This window comes from Coregonus clupeaformis, chromosome 9 (genome assembly GCF_020615455.1).
Source record: "Coregonus clupeaformis isolate EN_2021a chromosome 9, ASM2061545v1, whole genome shotgun sequence".
NCBI classification, from domain to species: domain Eukaryota; kingdom Metazoa; phylum Chordata; class Actinopteri; order Salmoniformes; family Salmonidae; genus Coregonus; species Coregonus clupeaformis.
The window spans coordinates 4,318,636-4,333,719 of NC_059200.1; the positions used below are offsets into that span (position 1 = coordinate 4,318,636).

At 41.3% G+C, this 15,084-nt stretch overlaps 2 protein-coding genes across 3 annotated transcripts in view; both read right to left on the minus strand.

The window, feature by feature from the left end:
- The window catches only part of LOC121573590 (nuclear receptor-interacting protein 1-like), a 66,692-nt gene that overhangs the window by 36,946 nt on the left and 14,662 nt on the right, over positions 1–15,084 (minus strand). The gene's annotated exons all lie outside the window — the stretch shown is intronic.
- On the minus strand, positions 2,810–5,803 carry LOC121566915 (E3 SUMO-protein ligase KIAA1586-like). The gene is made up of 3 exons (XM_041876833.2): positions 5,666–5,803; positions 5,116–5,211; positions 2,810–4,949 (listed from the first exon to the last, which is right to left on the minus strand). The coding sequence occupies exon 3, from the start codon at positions 4,867–4,869 to the stop codon at positions 3,049–3,051; it is 1,821 nt and encodes a 606-aa protein (XP_041732767.1). The 5' UTR covers positions 4,870–4,949; positions 5,116–5,211; positions 5,666–5,803; the 3' UTR covers positions 2,810–3,048.

Here is a 15,084-nt window from a genome sequence, read left to right on the forward strand (position 1 = left end):
GGACGTTTTCATAAATTCATAGAATGTTTGGGAATGACATATAGTCAGACATTTGTGAAAATTCTATAGCAATATAGAGTGGGAAATCGCAGGAAATAAAACCTAATAAAAACATCTGTCTCATCCAGGACCAGAGTCCACGCAGACCGGTGCACCATAGCCGGTCCTCTGTAGCTCAACTGGTAGAGCACGGCGCTTGTAACGCCAAGGTAGTGGGTACGATCCCCGGGACCACACATACACAAAAATGTATGCACGCATGACTGTAAGTCGCTTTGGATAAAAGCGTCTGCTAAATGGCATATTATTATATTATAATCAGAGCTACAGTAGGCCTTTATGCAAATAAGTCATTTGCCACACGGGCCTGCCATCATTCACCTTGAACTGTGTGTTTACAGAAAGTAGCAACAGCGCGAATTTAGATCATTAGAAAGCATTCGCCAAAAGCCACAAAATACATCTGAATGGATTTCTGCAAATATGTAAATACCATGGGAGTCCCCTTACATTTTACATTTATCAGACGCTCTTATCCAGAGCGACTCACAGTTAGTGCATACATTTTATTTTCATACTGTTCATCCGTGGGAATCGAACCCACAACCCTGGCGTTGCAAGCGCCATGCTCTACCAACTGAGCTACACGGGGCCATTTGGGCACTTTACAGTCCTATTGATCAAACAACCATGAAAAGGTAGGCTATCTCTCCCTCAGTTATGCACATCAACAAGATCAACAACTAATGCTAGCCAGAGCGAGATAAGCAAAAATCTAACGAGGGAACATTAGATAAACCCTCTCAAACTTTTTCAGCTAGTTGGCCGTCAAAATTGCACTGATAAACGATGGGGAATAGTAGCCTGCTCGCCCTTCTGCAGCTTGCCTGCCAATGCATGCTTGTCCCAACCCACATTTTGACAACTGAATGGGAACTTGCCGCATGCTTGTCCCAACCCACATTTTGACAACTGAATGGGAACTTGCCTGCCCGCCCATTTGAACGATGCCAAATACATTTGATTGAACAACTGCGTTCATAAATTGCCTCCACTGTGTCAGAGTGTGCTCTGGGTCGTTCATACATTCAAAGTGTTGTCAGATTGTCTGTTTGTAAATTCAGAGCGTTTCGCTCTCCGAGCATTCAGAGTGCACACTGCATGATTGACACTGGACGCTCTGTCCGAGGAGTAGGGTTGATCCTAGTGTTCCTCACAACCGCAGTCAAGCACCCAACCTAACTGGCTAAAGTTGGCTAGCTTGCTAGCTACTTCCAGACACAAATGAGAGAGCACCTCGCCATTTTACTCACCCTATCAGAGCTGGTTAGGCTGTTTGCATGTTATCTAGAGCGTTAGTTACTAACTGTGCTGCTGGCAACAATTTAATTACTTTTTTTGCCGATGTTTACTGACAGTGTTCATATTCAGTGGGTGTTGTGTGTTCGTAAATTCATCAGTTATTCTGCGCTCTGGTACACTCAACTAGCTAGCTAACATTAGGCTCCGTATTTTTAGCTTGCTAAATAAATAGTTACATAAATAGATACGCTAGCCTATTAGCCACGTTATGATTGACTTGTGATCATTGCCCTGGCTAGTTTGATTGTATTGACATTCCCAGCCTTAGTTACATTCGTCCATTTTTGTCCAAAATATTGAGTCATTGAAACTCAAACAGTGCATCCCGAATGGGTGGAGGCAGCAAACAATGTACCAGGCCAGCTGTGATTTACAACCTGATGGCAATATTTTTGGGACTACCAAGAAATCTATTGGTGAATGATATGAATCATGCATTTGTATTTGTAGTTATTATGGAGCCCCACTCTTCCTGGGGTCCAGCAAAATTAATGTAGTTATCCATTTAAAAAACATTATAATACATTCATAACATATTTCACAACATATTAAGTGTGTGCCCTCAGGCCTTTACTCTACTACCACATATATATAACACAAAATCCATGTGTACATGTGGGTATAGTGCGTATGTTATCGTGTGTTTGTATGCATGTGTCTATGTTTGTGTTGCTTCACAGTCCCCGCTGTTCCATAAGGTGTATTTTTTATCCGTTTTTTAAATCAAATTTTACTGCTGGCATGAGTTACTTGATGTGGAATAGAGTTCCATGTAGTCATGGCTCTATGTACTACTGTGCGCCTCCCATGTTCTTGACTTGGGACTGTGAAGAGAGACCTCTGGTGGCATGTCTTGTGGGGTATGCATGGGTGTCCGAGCTGTGTGCCAGCATGTATTCTGCCAACAATGTCTTAATGTACGTAATTAAATTTGGAATCAAATAGAACCTATTTTTAAAACCTTTATAAAGTTGGTTTTGTAGCATAAACTGGGAATTTCATCTTTTTTACTGACATTATGATTGTCTGTTTCAAATCTGCAAAGTAATTAAAACGCTGTCAGTTCCACTTTAACTATTTGCATTGACCCTTTTTGCGCTAACTCTTTTGACTCATCACATACGCTGCTGTTACTGTTTATTATCTATCCTGTTGCGTAGTCACTTTATCCCTACCTATATGCAGTGGTGTAGTGGTCCCTGGAGAAGTGGGTATACTCTCAGTATTCACCTTTTTTTTTTTTAAGTAGTCCAGAAAAAAGCCCTGTTTTAGAAACAGTGACATGTAAGACTATGATTTAGTTTACCCAAAAATATGTAATTTCTACTTGCACACTATTATAAAATGATCATGACTTGATTAGGAGCAGTTTGTAGTTACTACTGGTCACAAGAGCAGCCTGGATGAATGTAAAATGTATTTATCATGAGGCAAACAGGAAATGGTGTTTCGATTATTTTTTGCACATTTATTTAAATAAAATACTTCAAATCTGAAGGTGACAATGCATCCTTGTTCATATTGCTATATGCTTTGTTTTGAACATGTTCATTTACCGGTAAATCATTCAACAAAATATGTTACAACAATATTTAGTTAACAATTAACAAAAATATATGCATTAACAACACATCAACAGTGATATACTCTCTCAACCCAGCACTGGGTTTCTGACCTTTGCTCATACTACAGTATATTCCAGACAAATTTGCTTTCTGCAGGAGCTTTCACACTGCACTGTCTAGAACGCACCGAAGAGGCAGCACGATGGCTCTTCAACCAGGTCCTTGTATATTTTCTAGGATCAAACTTGGAAGTTGGTGGGCCGTTGATATTAATCATCATCAAGTTTGATATGTTTGAGATCAGAAGGACAGCCCTCTTGTCTGAGCTTATATTGTTCATAAGGCTAAAATTCCTCTCACACTCTGCTGTACCGACAGGGAATGTTTTCATACAGTTCATAAGTGGTTTTAGGTCCTTGGGCTCACTACTGGGCTCTTCCAGTAGGTCCCGCATCCCATTCAGTGCTTGGTCTGTGCACAAGTTAAATCGCTTGCACAGTCGCTTAACTTGTTCTTCACCATGGCGGATGCTGGGCTTTGATGGCCACTTACTCTGATCAAGGATGCTGAGGTCCATGATGGTCTCATCTTCAAAAGACAAGCGTTTCTCCAGATTGTTCACAAGGCTTTGTAAGAACTGGCCTGGATTGATAGACTTCAGCTTTGCATTTGTTTTCAGGGCTATAGACCGATACTCCCCAGTCTGTTTTGCTTCTAAAGCCTCACTATATTTCTCACCTGGACTCTCTTTGAATGACTGGATCACTCTGATTGAGCGTTTCAGCAGATGCTCTGCTCTGAGGAGCGTTATAGAACGAGACTGAAGCTCCTGTGACAGGAGACTTAGTTCATGGAGAGTGTCGTACATGAGGCCAAGGTCACAAATGAATTCTGGACTTTGAACACGGTCTAACAAACCTCTGTACATCTGCCTCTCTTTGGTGGACCTCATCTCATCACTGCAAGCATTTTTAAAGTGCTGCACAAGAGCTCCCAGGGATGTCCAAACAGCACGAACAGTCCGAAAGCTACTGGCCACCCAGCGTACATCCAAGATTCTGCCAATGCGAAGAAGTTGTGAGCCTACTTCAGCTGCTGCATTAACAAGTTCACGTTCATTTTTGTTTGACACACTATACAGAGAGTATAGCTTCTGGATAAAAGTTTTAAAGTGATTGACAGAGTTTACCTCATCAACTGCATCTGACACAGCAAGTTCAAGTCTATGGTTCATGCAGTGCCATACAAAAAGCTTTGGGAATCTCAAAGTCAGTCTGGTTGCTACTCCTGACTTCTTTCCTAGCATGACACTGGCTCCATCAGATACAAATGTTACCCAGTTTTCATGAAGCCACTCTTCTGTAAAGCCAGCATTAGTTAAACAGGTGAGTAACGCCTGTAATATGCCATCTGCTCTCTGATTTTCCAGTTCAACAAGTTCCAGGAATATGAACTCAGGGCTTTCTTCTTGAATTGATGCTTTAATAGAAACTGTCATGACAGCTTTGTGACTTAAAGAAGATGCCTCGTCAATTAGGACAGCTAACTTACTGGATGATGCTATAATGCTACTGATGATTTTGCTCTGCATCTCACTAGCAACATGTTGTATTATTTGTGTTGCACTGTAACGTGAATGAAGTATTGAGCCCATTTTTACACCATTCAGTTCCTGCAGCTCAATGAGGCTCTCATGGTCAGAAAAGGGTCGGTTCTTTTTGGCCAGATGGTAGGCTGTTCGAAACACAGCTTCAGTTTCCTTCATGTAGGACTCAGTCATAGTCTCCACTGCATTCTCAATGGCAGCTTCTTTCTGTTGCTCTGCCACCTTCACAGCCTGAGTGTGGGCCTTGGACAACGCATGTTTCCTCACCTTATTTCTCAAGATTGACAAACTTGTTGTTCTACTTCCCTGGCCAGACACTTGAATTTCAAAGTTCATCCATTCTCTTGAGAGCGATACACCTTGTCCTTGCTCCTTGTCGATCCCAATGGAGTTCACACTGCTACAGACCAGACATCCTGCGAAGCATAAACAAACAATGTAACTACTCCTGTATCCACAGCTGTACGTGTGCATGGTCCTTTACACACACACACACACACACACACACACACACACACACACAAAGTTATCTGTGCCCACTGTTTCAGAAGTTACCCAAACTAGCAATCTACCTAAACTTACCCAATTTTTTGTTTTTGGATCCCAACCAGGGGTTCTTGGATTTGAAGTCTTCTGTTTGTTTAGCACTCCACAGGTCTGGCCAGTCATTATTGATGTCTACAGACAACAACAAAACTAATTATGCATCTCCCTGTCTCTCTCTCTCTCACACACTTACACACACACACACACACACACACACACACACTACTGTGATCACAATAGTCATCAGCAAGACATGGGTCCCCCCTCTTTACATTAACAATCTGCATAACCAAGTGGAAATATTTTCAGCAAGTGAAGCTGAAGCATACAGGAGATTAGTGAGTGAAATACTTGGGAGAGTTTATTTAACAAAAAAACAACAAATTTAACACAAAATGTTATATAACAGTAGCATTGTAAAAAACAAACATGGATACAGACAAAATAAATAGAAGGGCAATAAAATAAATAACATCACACAGAAATTCAAAATGAGGCTTAATCTGTCAAAATCACCTTTTGTTACAGTGTGAGGCTTCACTTTTCAATAAACTGGAGATGCAATTTACTGCCTGTGTGTTCTGACCTGGTGGTGGTAGACTGGATCCTTCTCTATGCTCACACTGACTTGCCTGGCTAGCTCCCGGTTGAGAGCTGCCAGGGCTGCTGGTTTTAGGGGTGGGGTCTGCCTGGGCCTGATCTGGGCCTGATTTGTGCCTCTTTACAAAAAAAGTCTGCAATATCTCCCCTTCCTTTTCATGGTTACCTGTCCCTATACAAAATAAGACAGCCTGATTAGACCTCAATATTGTTTTAGGCTGAATCTTAAACTATTTGTCCCCATTCTTGTGTTTTAACTTACTTAAAAATCAACTACCAGCTTAGCTACTATGCAATTAAACTAGATCATATAGGTTAGTTAGGGCTAAGTAACTTGGCTAATGTTATAATTTAGGGCTTAGTAACTTGGCTAACGTTATAATTTAGACCTTTACAATAATAAACAAGCTTCATAAACATTGAGATAATCAGTTTCATCAGTCTGGTATGAAATTCTTATGAACTGGGTTGATTAAACACTTACTGAAAACCAACAATGCCCCGGTTTCCCCCACATTATCCCAATCTACGTAGCTAGCTTCATAACGTTAGCCGACTCGCACTAACTATTGGCGGCAACATCTCTTCTCCTCTAAATGTGCAGTCACTGGCAATTTGCCAGTAGTTTAAAATAATGATTCATTTGGAAACCACCTTAAAACTTACCTCAGAATGATGTCTTCCATCAACTGGGGTGGCACACCGCCGCTTGTGTCCTTTCTTCATCCGTTGTTTGGTCTGCTGCCGTTATCGTAGTCAAGTGGCACCGGCACCTGAGTTTTTTTTTTTTTTTCACTGGCACCTGAGGTATTAGCGATATTTTCCTCGGCATGACCCGCCCTACTCTGCCTCTGATTGGCTCATCAGTCCTCATGCCTAAAGTTAACCAATCTAATCAGTGAAAGCAGCGAGTACCAGCCAATTAGAGGCAGAGGAGGGTGGGTCATGGCTTCACTATCCCCGAGGAAGAAAATAGGCAATCTGACTCACAGATATTACTGAATGATGCGCATCAGGGGGGATTTAGAAGTGGGTATACGCAATGCTGACTGAAAAATAAGTAGGTATACGCCGTATACCAGCGTATACCCTGGACTACACCTCTGCCTATATGTACATATCTACCTCAATTATCTTGTACCCCTGCACATCGACTCGGTACTGGTAACCCGTGTATAAAGCCAAGTTATTGTTACTCATTGTGTATTTATTCCTTGTGTTATTATTTTTCTATTTTTCTCTCTGCATTGTTGGGAAGTAAGCGTTTCACTGTTAGTCTACACCTGTTGTTTACGAAGCATGTGACAAATACAATTTCATTTGATTTTGATTTGATATTCCATCAACGTCCCACTAAACATACACATAACATGGTTGCCATGTTCTCAGAATATAAGATATTAATGTTCTAGACACGTTTCATAGGAACTTTGCAAGAACATTTCTGTGTATCAGTTGTCAGGGCGTCGCCTGATGGTCCCAAAGAAGCGTTCTCCAAAGAAACTTGTTTCATTACACGTCACGCCCCGTTACTGTTGCCAAGCCCATCAATGCCCTGATTGGTGAACCACTGATCCACTGGTTCACAGCTCTATTTGTCTGTTGGTAAGGTTATGGATACACACACACACACACACACACACACACACAGTGCTTTTAACATACAGTGTTTTCAACTTATTTGACACCCTTTAGATATACTGTACACTGAGTGTACAAAACATTAGGAACACCTGCTCTTTCCACTACATAGACTGACCAGGTGAATCAAGGTGAAAGCTATGATCCCTTATTGATGTCACTTGGGTGTATGCATTGAGTTTTTCAATGCATGCACACACTCCTATTAAATAATATAATGACAATATAATAGGTGCAATAGAGACTTATCATTCAAATAAGTGATCACCATTATGTTGTTTTGTAGTTAGATTGGTAAAAACAAAGTAATGGACATGAAGTGGATTTAACAAGTGACATCAATAAGGGATAATAGCTTTCACCTGGATTCACCTGGTCAGTCTATGTCATGGAAAAAGCAGGTGTTCCTAATGTTTTGTACACTCAGTGTACAGTATATCTAAGGGTGTCAAATAAGTAAGTTGAAAACACTGTATGTTAAGCTTATTTTAGCTGATTTCATGGGGCTACAAATGACAAACAATCCCTTCCATTTAGGACTTATTTTATTGGCAACTGTTAGGAGAACATATTTTTTTATTGTACTGATCAACAACATTTGCATAGAAGAAGCAAGCTCTTCTTTTATAAAAGTGTGCGCTCTCTCTTTAAGAAAGTGATGACGTCATTCGTGAGGCAGAACATGGCTGTGGAATCTGACTTTGTGGCTATGGAATTAGTGATGGGCATTCCAAGTCTTTTTGGTTAGCCAGCTCATTTGGCTCCATTCACATAACAGAGCCGGCTCATTTGGTTCCCAAATGGCTCTTCGCTCAAAATGCTTAAAAATCGACCTTAATTTGCAAATCTCCAATGTAAAGCCCAAAAGTTAGGCTACCATTATGTCAGATCGTGATAAGCTGGCTCAAATACATTTCTACCTGGACCAATATTTGTTTTTTTTTAAATTACGCATTGTAAAAATCAGCGTGGACCAGACTGACTCACACTCCCTACTATTTATTGTTTCTGGAGTGAGGATTCACATTACATTTACATTTTAGTCATTTAGCAGACGCTCTTATCCAGAGCGACTTACAGTTAGCACATACATTATTTTATCGAACCCACAACCCTGGCATTCACCCTCTTTATATAATTATTTTGTAACTTATCTGCAGAGAAACATTGTTTTGAGCTCAAAAAGCATTAGTAGCAGTATGCAAATCAGTGAGCCAAAAAGATCAGTTCAGAAAGAGCTGTTCGTTTGCAAACAATCCATCACTATATGGAATCTAGTGGAAACCATTCGGGAGGCGAGGGAGATGAAGAAGTGATTTAGTTTTTGGTGGCGAGGGAGATTAAGTGAATTAATAAAGTTTTTGGTGACAATCAGCTTCGAAATCAGCATATTTTGTGTTATGGTTAGCATATTATCACAATCAAAGTACTAGTTTAGTGAATTGCTTCAGCTGTAAGCTAGCAAGGAAAGTTAGCCTAGTACAATTAAAGCTGGATGTTACTGGTATTGTCTTGCATTGTAAAAGTGTTCTAGCGTGTATGGACATTGTTTTGCGAACAGTAATGAACAGTTTCAACATTTCTACATGACGTGTTGCATTATTCAAGTGTGTTAACTTCTGTGCAGCATGAGTGGGGAGCTAACAGTGCAGCCCAGACAGTCCTAGCAATGAATGAGTAAGTGGAGCAGGCACTTTTCGCACTATAAAGGGGCTGCGCTGATAGACAGACTCATGTGAGACACATTTGACAGAAGTACCGAACTTAACAAAAATTATAGTGCCGACTTACTTCCATTCAGCCACAAGAGCATTAGTGAGGTCGGGCACTAATGTTGGGCGATTAGGCCTGGCTCGCAGTCAGCGTTCCAAGTCATCCCAAAGGTGTTTGATGGGGTTGAGGTCAGGGCTCTGTGCAGGCCAGTCAAGTTCTTCCACACCAATCTCAACAAACCATTTCTGTATGGGCCTCGCTTTGTGCACGTTGTTGCTCCTAGACGTTTCCACTTCACAATACCAGCACTTACAGTTGACCGTGGCAGCTCTAGCAGGGCAGAAATATGATGAACTGACTTGTTGAAAAGGTGGCATCCTATGACGGTGCCACGTTGAAAGTCACTGAGCTCTTCAATAAGGCCATTCTACTGTCAATGTTTGTCTATGGAGATTGCAAGGCTGTGTGCTCGATTTTATACACCTGTTAGCAACGGGTGTGGCTGAAACAGCCGAATCCAGTAATTTGAAGGGGTGTCCACATACTTTTGTATATAGTATAGTGTACCTACGTTTTGGTATAACGTGCAACAGAATGTGAGAATAGGACAACTCCCCTTGCAGGTCTCGAACCCAGGCCACCAACATCAAATGCCCTAACCACTGTCCCAATAAGGGATATCTTTAGGGCATGTGCTTATTTGGTCAGTATAGTTAGGCCCTGTCCAGAATATACCCTAAACCCTCCTTCCTAGGCACTGAAACAACATGATATGTGTAAGCAATAGGGTGAACGCACTTTGAAGTAAATCTCAGCTCTTTTAAAAGTACAATCAAGAAAATATTTTATTGATCATAGTGATTCAGGAGTATCATTAAAACAGCTTAATATGCCCCACCAACATTAGACAACTATACAGTAAGCCCTTAATTTGCTTAAATAAGTAAATAAAATCAATGATGAGAGAATAGTCAGATTAGCTGAGACTTGACACAGACATGGTGGCGTAGCAGGAAGATTGGAGTACCGTGAATCAGGAGGTTGTGAGTTCACATCCCTAGTGAGAACATGTTCAATAATAATTACTGTATAAATGAACATGCACAATGTAATCATGTATGTCAAAGTGTGTCAAATATTTAAGTTGAAGACCTGTATGTATCCCTTGCCAATAGACAAAGAGCTATGAATGGATCAGTGGTTCATCAATCAGGGCCTTGATTGGCTCGGCAAGCGTAACAAGACATCGTGATATGTAATGAATTTTTCTTTGGACAGAAATGTTCTTGCAACGTTCCGATGAAACGTGCCTGGAACGTTCATATCTAATGTTCTGAGAACATGGCAACCATGTTCTGTGTATGTTTGGTGGGACGTTGATGGAATATTCTCCAAACTCACAGAAAACTGGACACATGAATGTTCTTGCAACGTTCTCATTTAACGTGTCTAAAACATTAATATCTTATCTTCTGAAAACATGGAACCCACGTTCTGGGTAAGTTCTATTTGACATTAAGGGAATGGTCTCTTGGAAACATTACTTGCATATCACAGGAACATTCCTATGAAAACCTTGACCTAATGAGACTCTTAAGGGTATGTTCTTTAAAGTTGTGGGAACGTTTGTTGCTAGCTGGGTACATACCAGGAAATCCCAGACAGTTTTCCCCCCTTCACTTCCAGGCAGTTGGCACAAGGGCTCTGTACTGGAGCTCCAAACAAACATCCCATTGCTCTCTCTTTTAGAGATCTGACAGCTTTGTGTTGAATCATCAGCTGAAGAGGTGGCCTCTCTAACTAACTTAGAAAGGGGAGGAGCCTCTGAACAGTTGGCAGTCGATTTGAACAGGCTAACCATGGTGACTGGCGGGAATGCTAGGTCATGGTGAAGAAATGTGACATTTACATGGGTAAACAACATCATGGTAGGAATGGGGATTTGAAATAATTTCACTATTAGAATAGTATCATTCATTTTTGGCGGATATCTGGATATTGAGCACTGCTGTGCGAGGGTGAGGCTGAGGCCTGCGCTCTATTACTGCAGCTGTGGAGGTGCCAGTGAGATGGGAGTGAGCAGACGGAGGCAGAAAGCCAAGACTACCTAACTTGTAGCAGCCACAATGTTATTTATCATACCATATAACAGTGCCTATCTTGACTGGAGTAGCCAAGAGAAGCTTGCTAGCTAGGCAAATTGAGGCCATATTTTGTGCCAACAGCTTACCTGTTGGTTGCTCATTGTAGCCTACTCCTTCCGCTAACTTTGAATTCTGTAATGTTATTCCATCTTGCATTGCCTTAGTGAACTCTCACTACACCTGCTACAAATTGAGACGCTTTGATTGGCCAACATAAACAACAAGCTACACACATGAAGACTACTAGACGGCTACCAGTCTTTTTTATGGGGCGCACGTCATAAAAACTACATTGAAAAGTTTGTTTTATTAAATGTATCATTTGAAAAGTCATGGTATATCCTTGTATATAATAATGTCACATGGATATTTTTATTTAATTTACAAAAAGCCTTTTCAGTGTTAGAATAAGGCTATAAAAAATGAATACTCACACTAGTATTCGTATACTAACGTCCGTTCAGATATTCAAATAACCGTGCACATCCCTACACCATGGTTCACTGAACAAAGTCCTCCTCTCATTCTGTACTGTCATACTAGCCAGTCATTACTGCTACTTTCACCTGGGCTGGAAACTCAACCTAAGCCACTGTAAAGCACACAGATGCTTTTATCAACATGCAAATAGTGCAGAGCACCGCTCCCTTTCAACATGATGCAAGTGCAGGTCAGCTAGCTTCATGGAATAGAGCTAATATTTACACTGCACCAAGAGACACTGTTTCAATATGTGAACTGGAAGGAAAGCTAATACAACTTCCAGGAATCACAGTGTTGTCTGTGACTGTGTGTGTGCGTGTATCAGTGTGTGTGTATCAATGTGTGCCAGGTCTGTGTTGAGGAGTGTACTAGGGGGAGCAGCAGAGAGAGAAAGGCCTAGCCCCCCTCCTCACCACCGGCCCAGCCCCCTACCCTCCCCTCCTCTCCCCTGCAGCTCCCTTCATGCCTGACCTTTCATGACTGTAATGTTATCACATGTCATACGCAGGCAGGCCTGCTGGAAACCATTTGCTAGAGGCACCATGGCGGCTGTGGCCCCCTCACTAAAACACTGCTCTGGTACTGGCTGGAGAGACCAGGCCCAGCTCTGGATCGAACTGGTTTACTGCTCAGCATGTCTCACCTTCACACAAATATAGAAACACACACAGACGCATAAACACACAAACGCCACGCACACGACACACACACACAACACATGTAGACAGACACACAGTGACATATGAGTGTCCTCAGGGACTCTTGTTTGGTGACATGAGCAACAAACAGACTCCTCAATTAGTGGAAGGTGCTCTCTTACCGAGACAAGTTCTGAGGCTAGGAATAACAAGCAAAGGGAGGCTAAAGTACTGCACATAGGAGTATGTGTGTGTGTGTGTGTGTGTGTGTGAGAGAGAGAGTTAAGAGCTAATCCTACACTACACACTCCATGTATAGCTCCCCACCTCAGGACATGACTCTGTGTTGTTGTTAGTGACACTGCTTAATGAGGTTGCTGTTAGTGTAACATCTAATTACCACTAGCTATCCTAGGACGGTTATTAACAGTTACAAACAGTGGAGAAATTTGCACTACTGTGTTTATTAATGTGATAATAATCACAAATTTCAATATGACAAAAGTCTCCTCAAACCTGAAGCCAGCCGACAAGGATACTATAGATCCCCCTGTGGAGGACGAGAAGCCTGAAAGCAGACTGGGGTGTGGAACCTCTCTTCCACAATGCCTAGGAGATTCATTACAAGCAGTTCTGTTCCACATAGTGAAATATGAATGAGAGCTACCGGACTGTCTGAACATTGAATTGGTCCATAAACAAACCCAATACAAGGATAAACCCTGATTTCAATTCCAAGGTCCCAGCTAAGCTCAGCTCCCTACAAAGTCAGGCAAATATTTTCTAAGCAAATATTCTGTCAAGTCAACCCCTGCTTATCCTGCTTTGTCTTTTTGGAGACATAAACTATGCCAAGTAAATTAATAAATGCGTGTTGAAGTCAATACCAATAACTTATAGTGAGTGTGGTGTATTTCACGGGGTTTAAATGGGGATTAGGGTTGGGCGTTGTCAACCTTTGTCCTATCGTGATTATGTACTCATAAAACATTGTGATATCGCTGGTAACCTTTTTCCCCTGTGAAATTAATTAAATAAAAACAGCTATAAACCACTGTTGGGCTAAAGCGCAAAATCGCACGCAACAACTGGATGAATCATGATGGAAGATAATGTTGTTGAAAGCCTGGACAGAGGCTAAGTGCAGGCAAATCTTTTCTAATATTCCTTTCTGGTGGAGCTTCAGCATGAAACAGGTTTGTGTGTGTCTGTCTGTGTCTGTTCGGCGAGCACATGACCAAGCAAAGTGACAGTCAACTGATGAGGAACGGGCTGTCTTGCCGAGTTAGGTTATAAATCATGGGCTGGATAGAAGCAAAGTCTACCGTCTTCCGAACTGGATAATAATTGTTTATTTGCCTAATCCTCCTCTCATAATATTGTTTGTTCAATGTCTCATAAAGCTGTAATTGAGAATATACTCTGACTTCCATGCTTGTTCTATTTGAAAGTGGCAACTTTAGGACGGACACATTCTTAGGCTATTAGAATATTTGGGAAATAGGCTACTGTCTAATTTGTCTTAAAGCTTTTATCATAGGATTGGCCATTTGGTTTTCAACCTTGCATGGAGGGATTTTTCCGCCCCACACGGATCATTTCTATCTTAATAAGCGTAAACTAATTTAAACTTGTCATTCGATTTTTCTAAAGGCTATTGATATTGTATGTTCTCTCTCATTATTAGTCCTATGGCTACCTTACATTTTAAGGCTATTCAAATAACTTTTTGAGATAGAACTCCGTTAGATTAATTCATTGTTTGATCGGGAGAAAGCCATGCATGCATAAAACGATGAAAGCCCAAAGTCATATTCATAGCCTATTGAATGGAGAGAGAAGGGAATATACATTTTTGAAAACAGCTAGACACACGATAGTTAAGGAGTGTCCGTTATATAGCCTATATAAAAAAGGAATAGGTTTAGGCTATAAGGCCCATGCATCCGACAGAGAGAGAGAGAAACAATATTTTCTAACTGGACATTTTGCGCTGCTTTAGTGGAATTCTCTGCTCAGTCTGGCCTACATTCCCCTCGTGCGTTCTGTATATAACATGTTTATTAAAATAGGCTATAGCAAATAGGAATAGGCAAATTACTCGGAATGTCACTTGTGTCCGACTACGGCGCCAGTCAAGTTCAAATAGGCTAAACCATTGTCTGTCACATCACGATGTTGTCACCATCGAAAATGGCTGTCAATCATCGTCGATGGCTGTCAATCATTGTCGATAGACGATACTATTGTAATATCGCCCAAACCTAATGAGGATGTGACAGGAATCAGCATGGGCTGGTGTTGCTCACTAGTCAATCTCCCATAACATCAATAGCCTCCTTAATTTAGCCCCTCGATGTAGAATGGAGATTGCCTTGGATGAAGGCTTCGCTTAGACACTGACTGACTGTGTACATACATACACATGCTAAGTTCTTAGAAAAAAGGGTTCCAAAAGGGTTCTTCGGCTGTCCCCATAGGATAACCCTTTTTGGTTCCAGGTAGAACCTTTTTGGTTCTAGGGATAACTCTTTTGGGTTCCATGTAGAACCCTCTGTGTAATGGGTTCTACATGGAACCCAAAAAGGTTATCCAAAAAGGGTTATTCAAAGGGTTCTCCTAAGGGGACAGCTGAAGAACCCTTATTGGTTCTAGATAGCACCTTTATTTATAAGAGTGTAGTGCTTGACTTATCAGGAACACACATCTCATTACATAACAGGGGAATCCAGAATCAGATGGAAATACAAACGATATGCATGGTTATCGTTTCAGGGGGAGTGAGT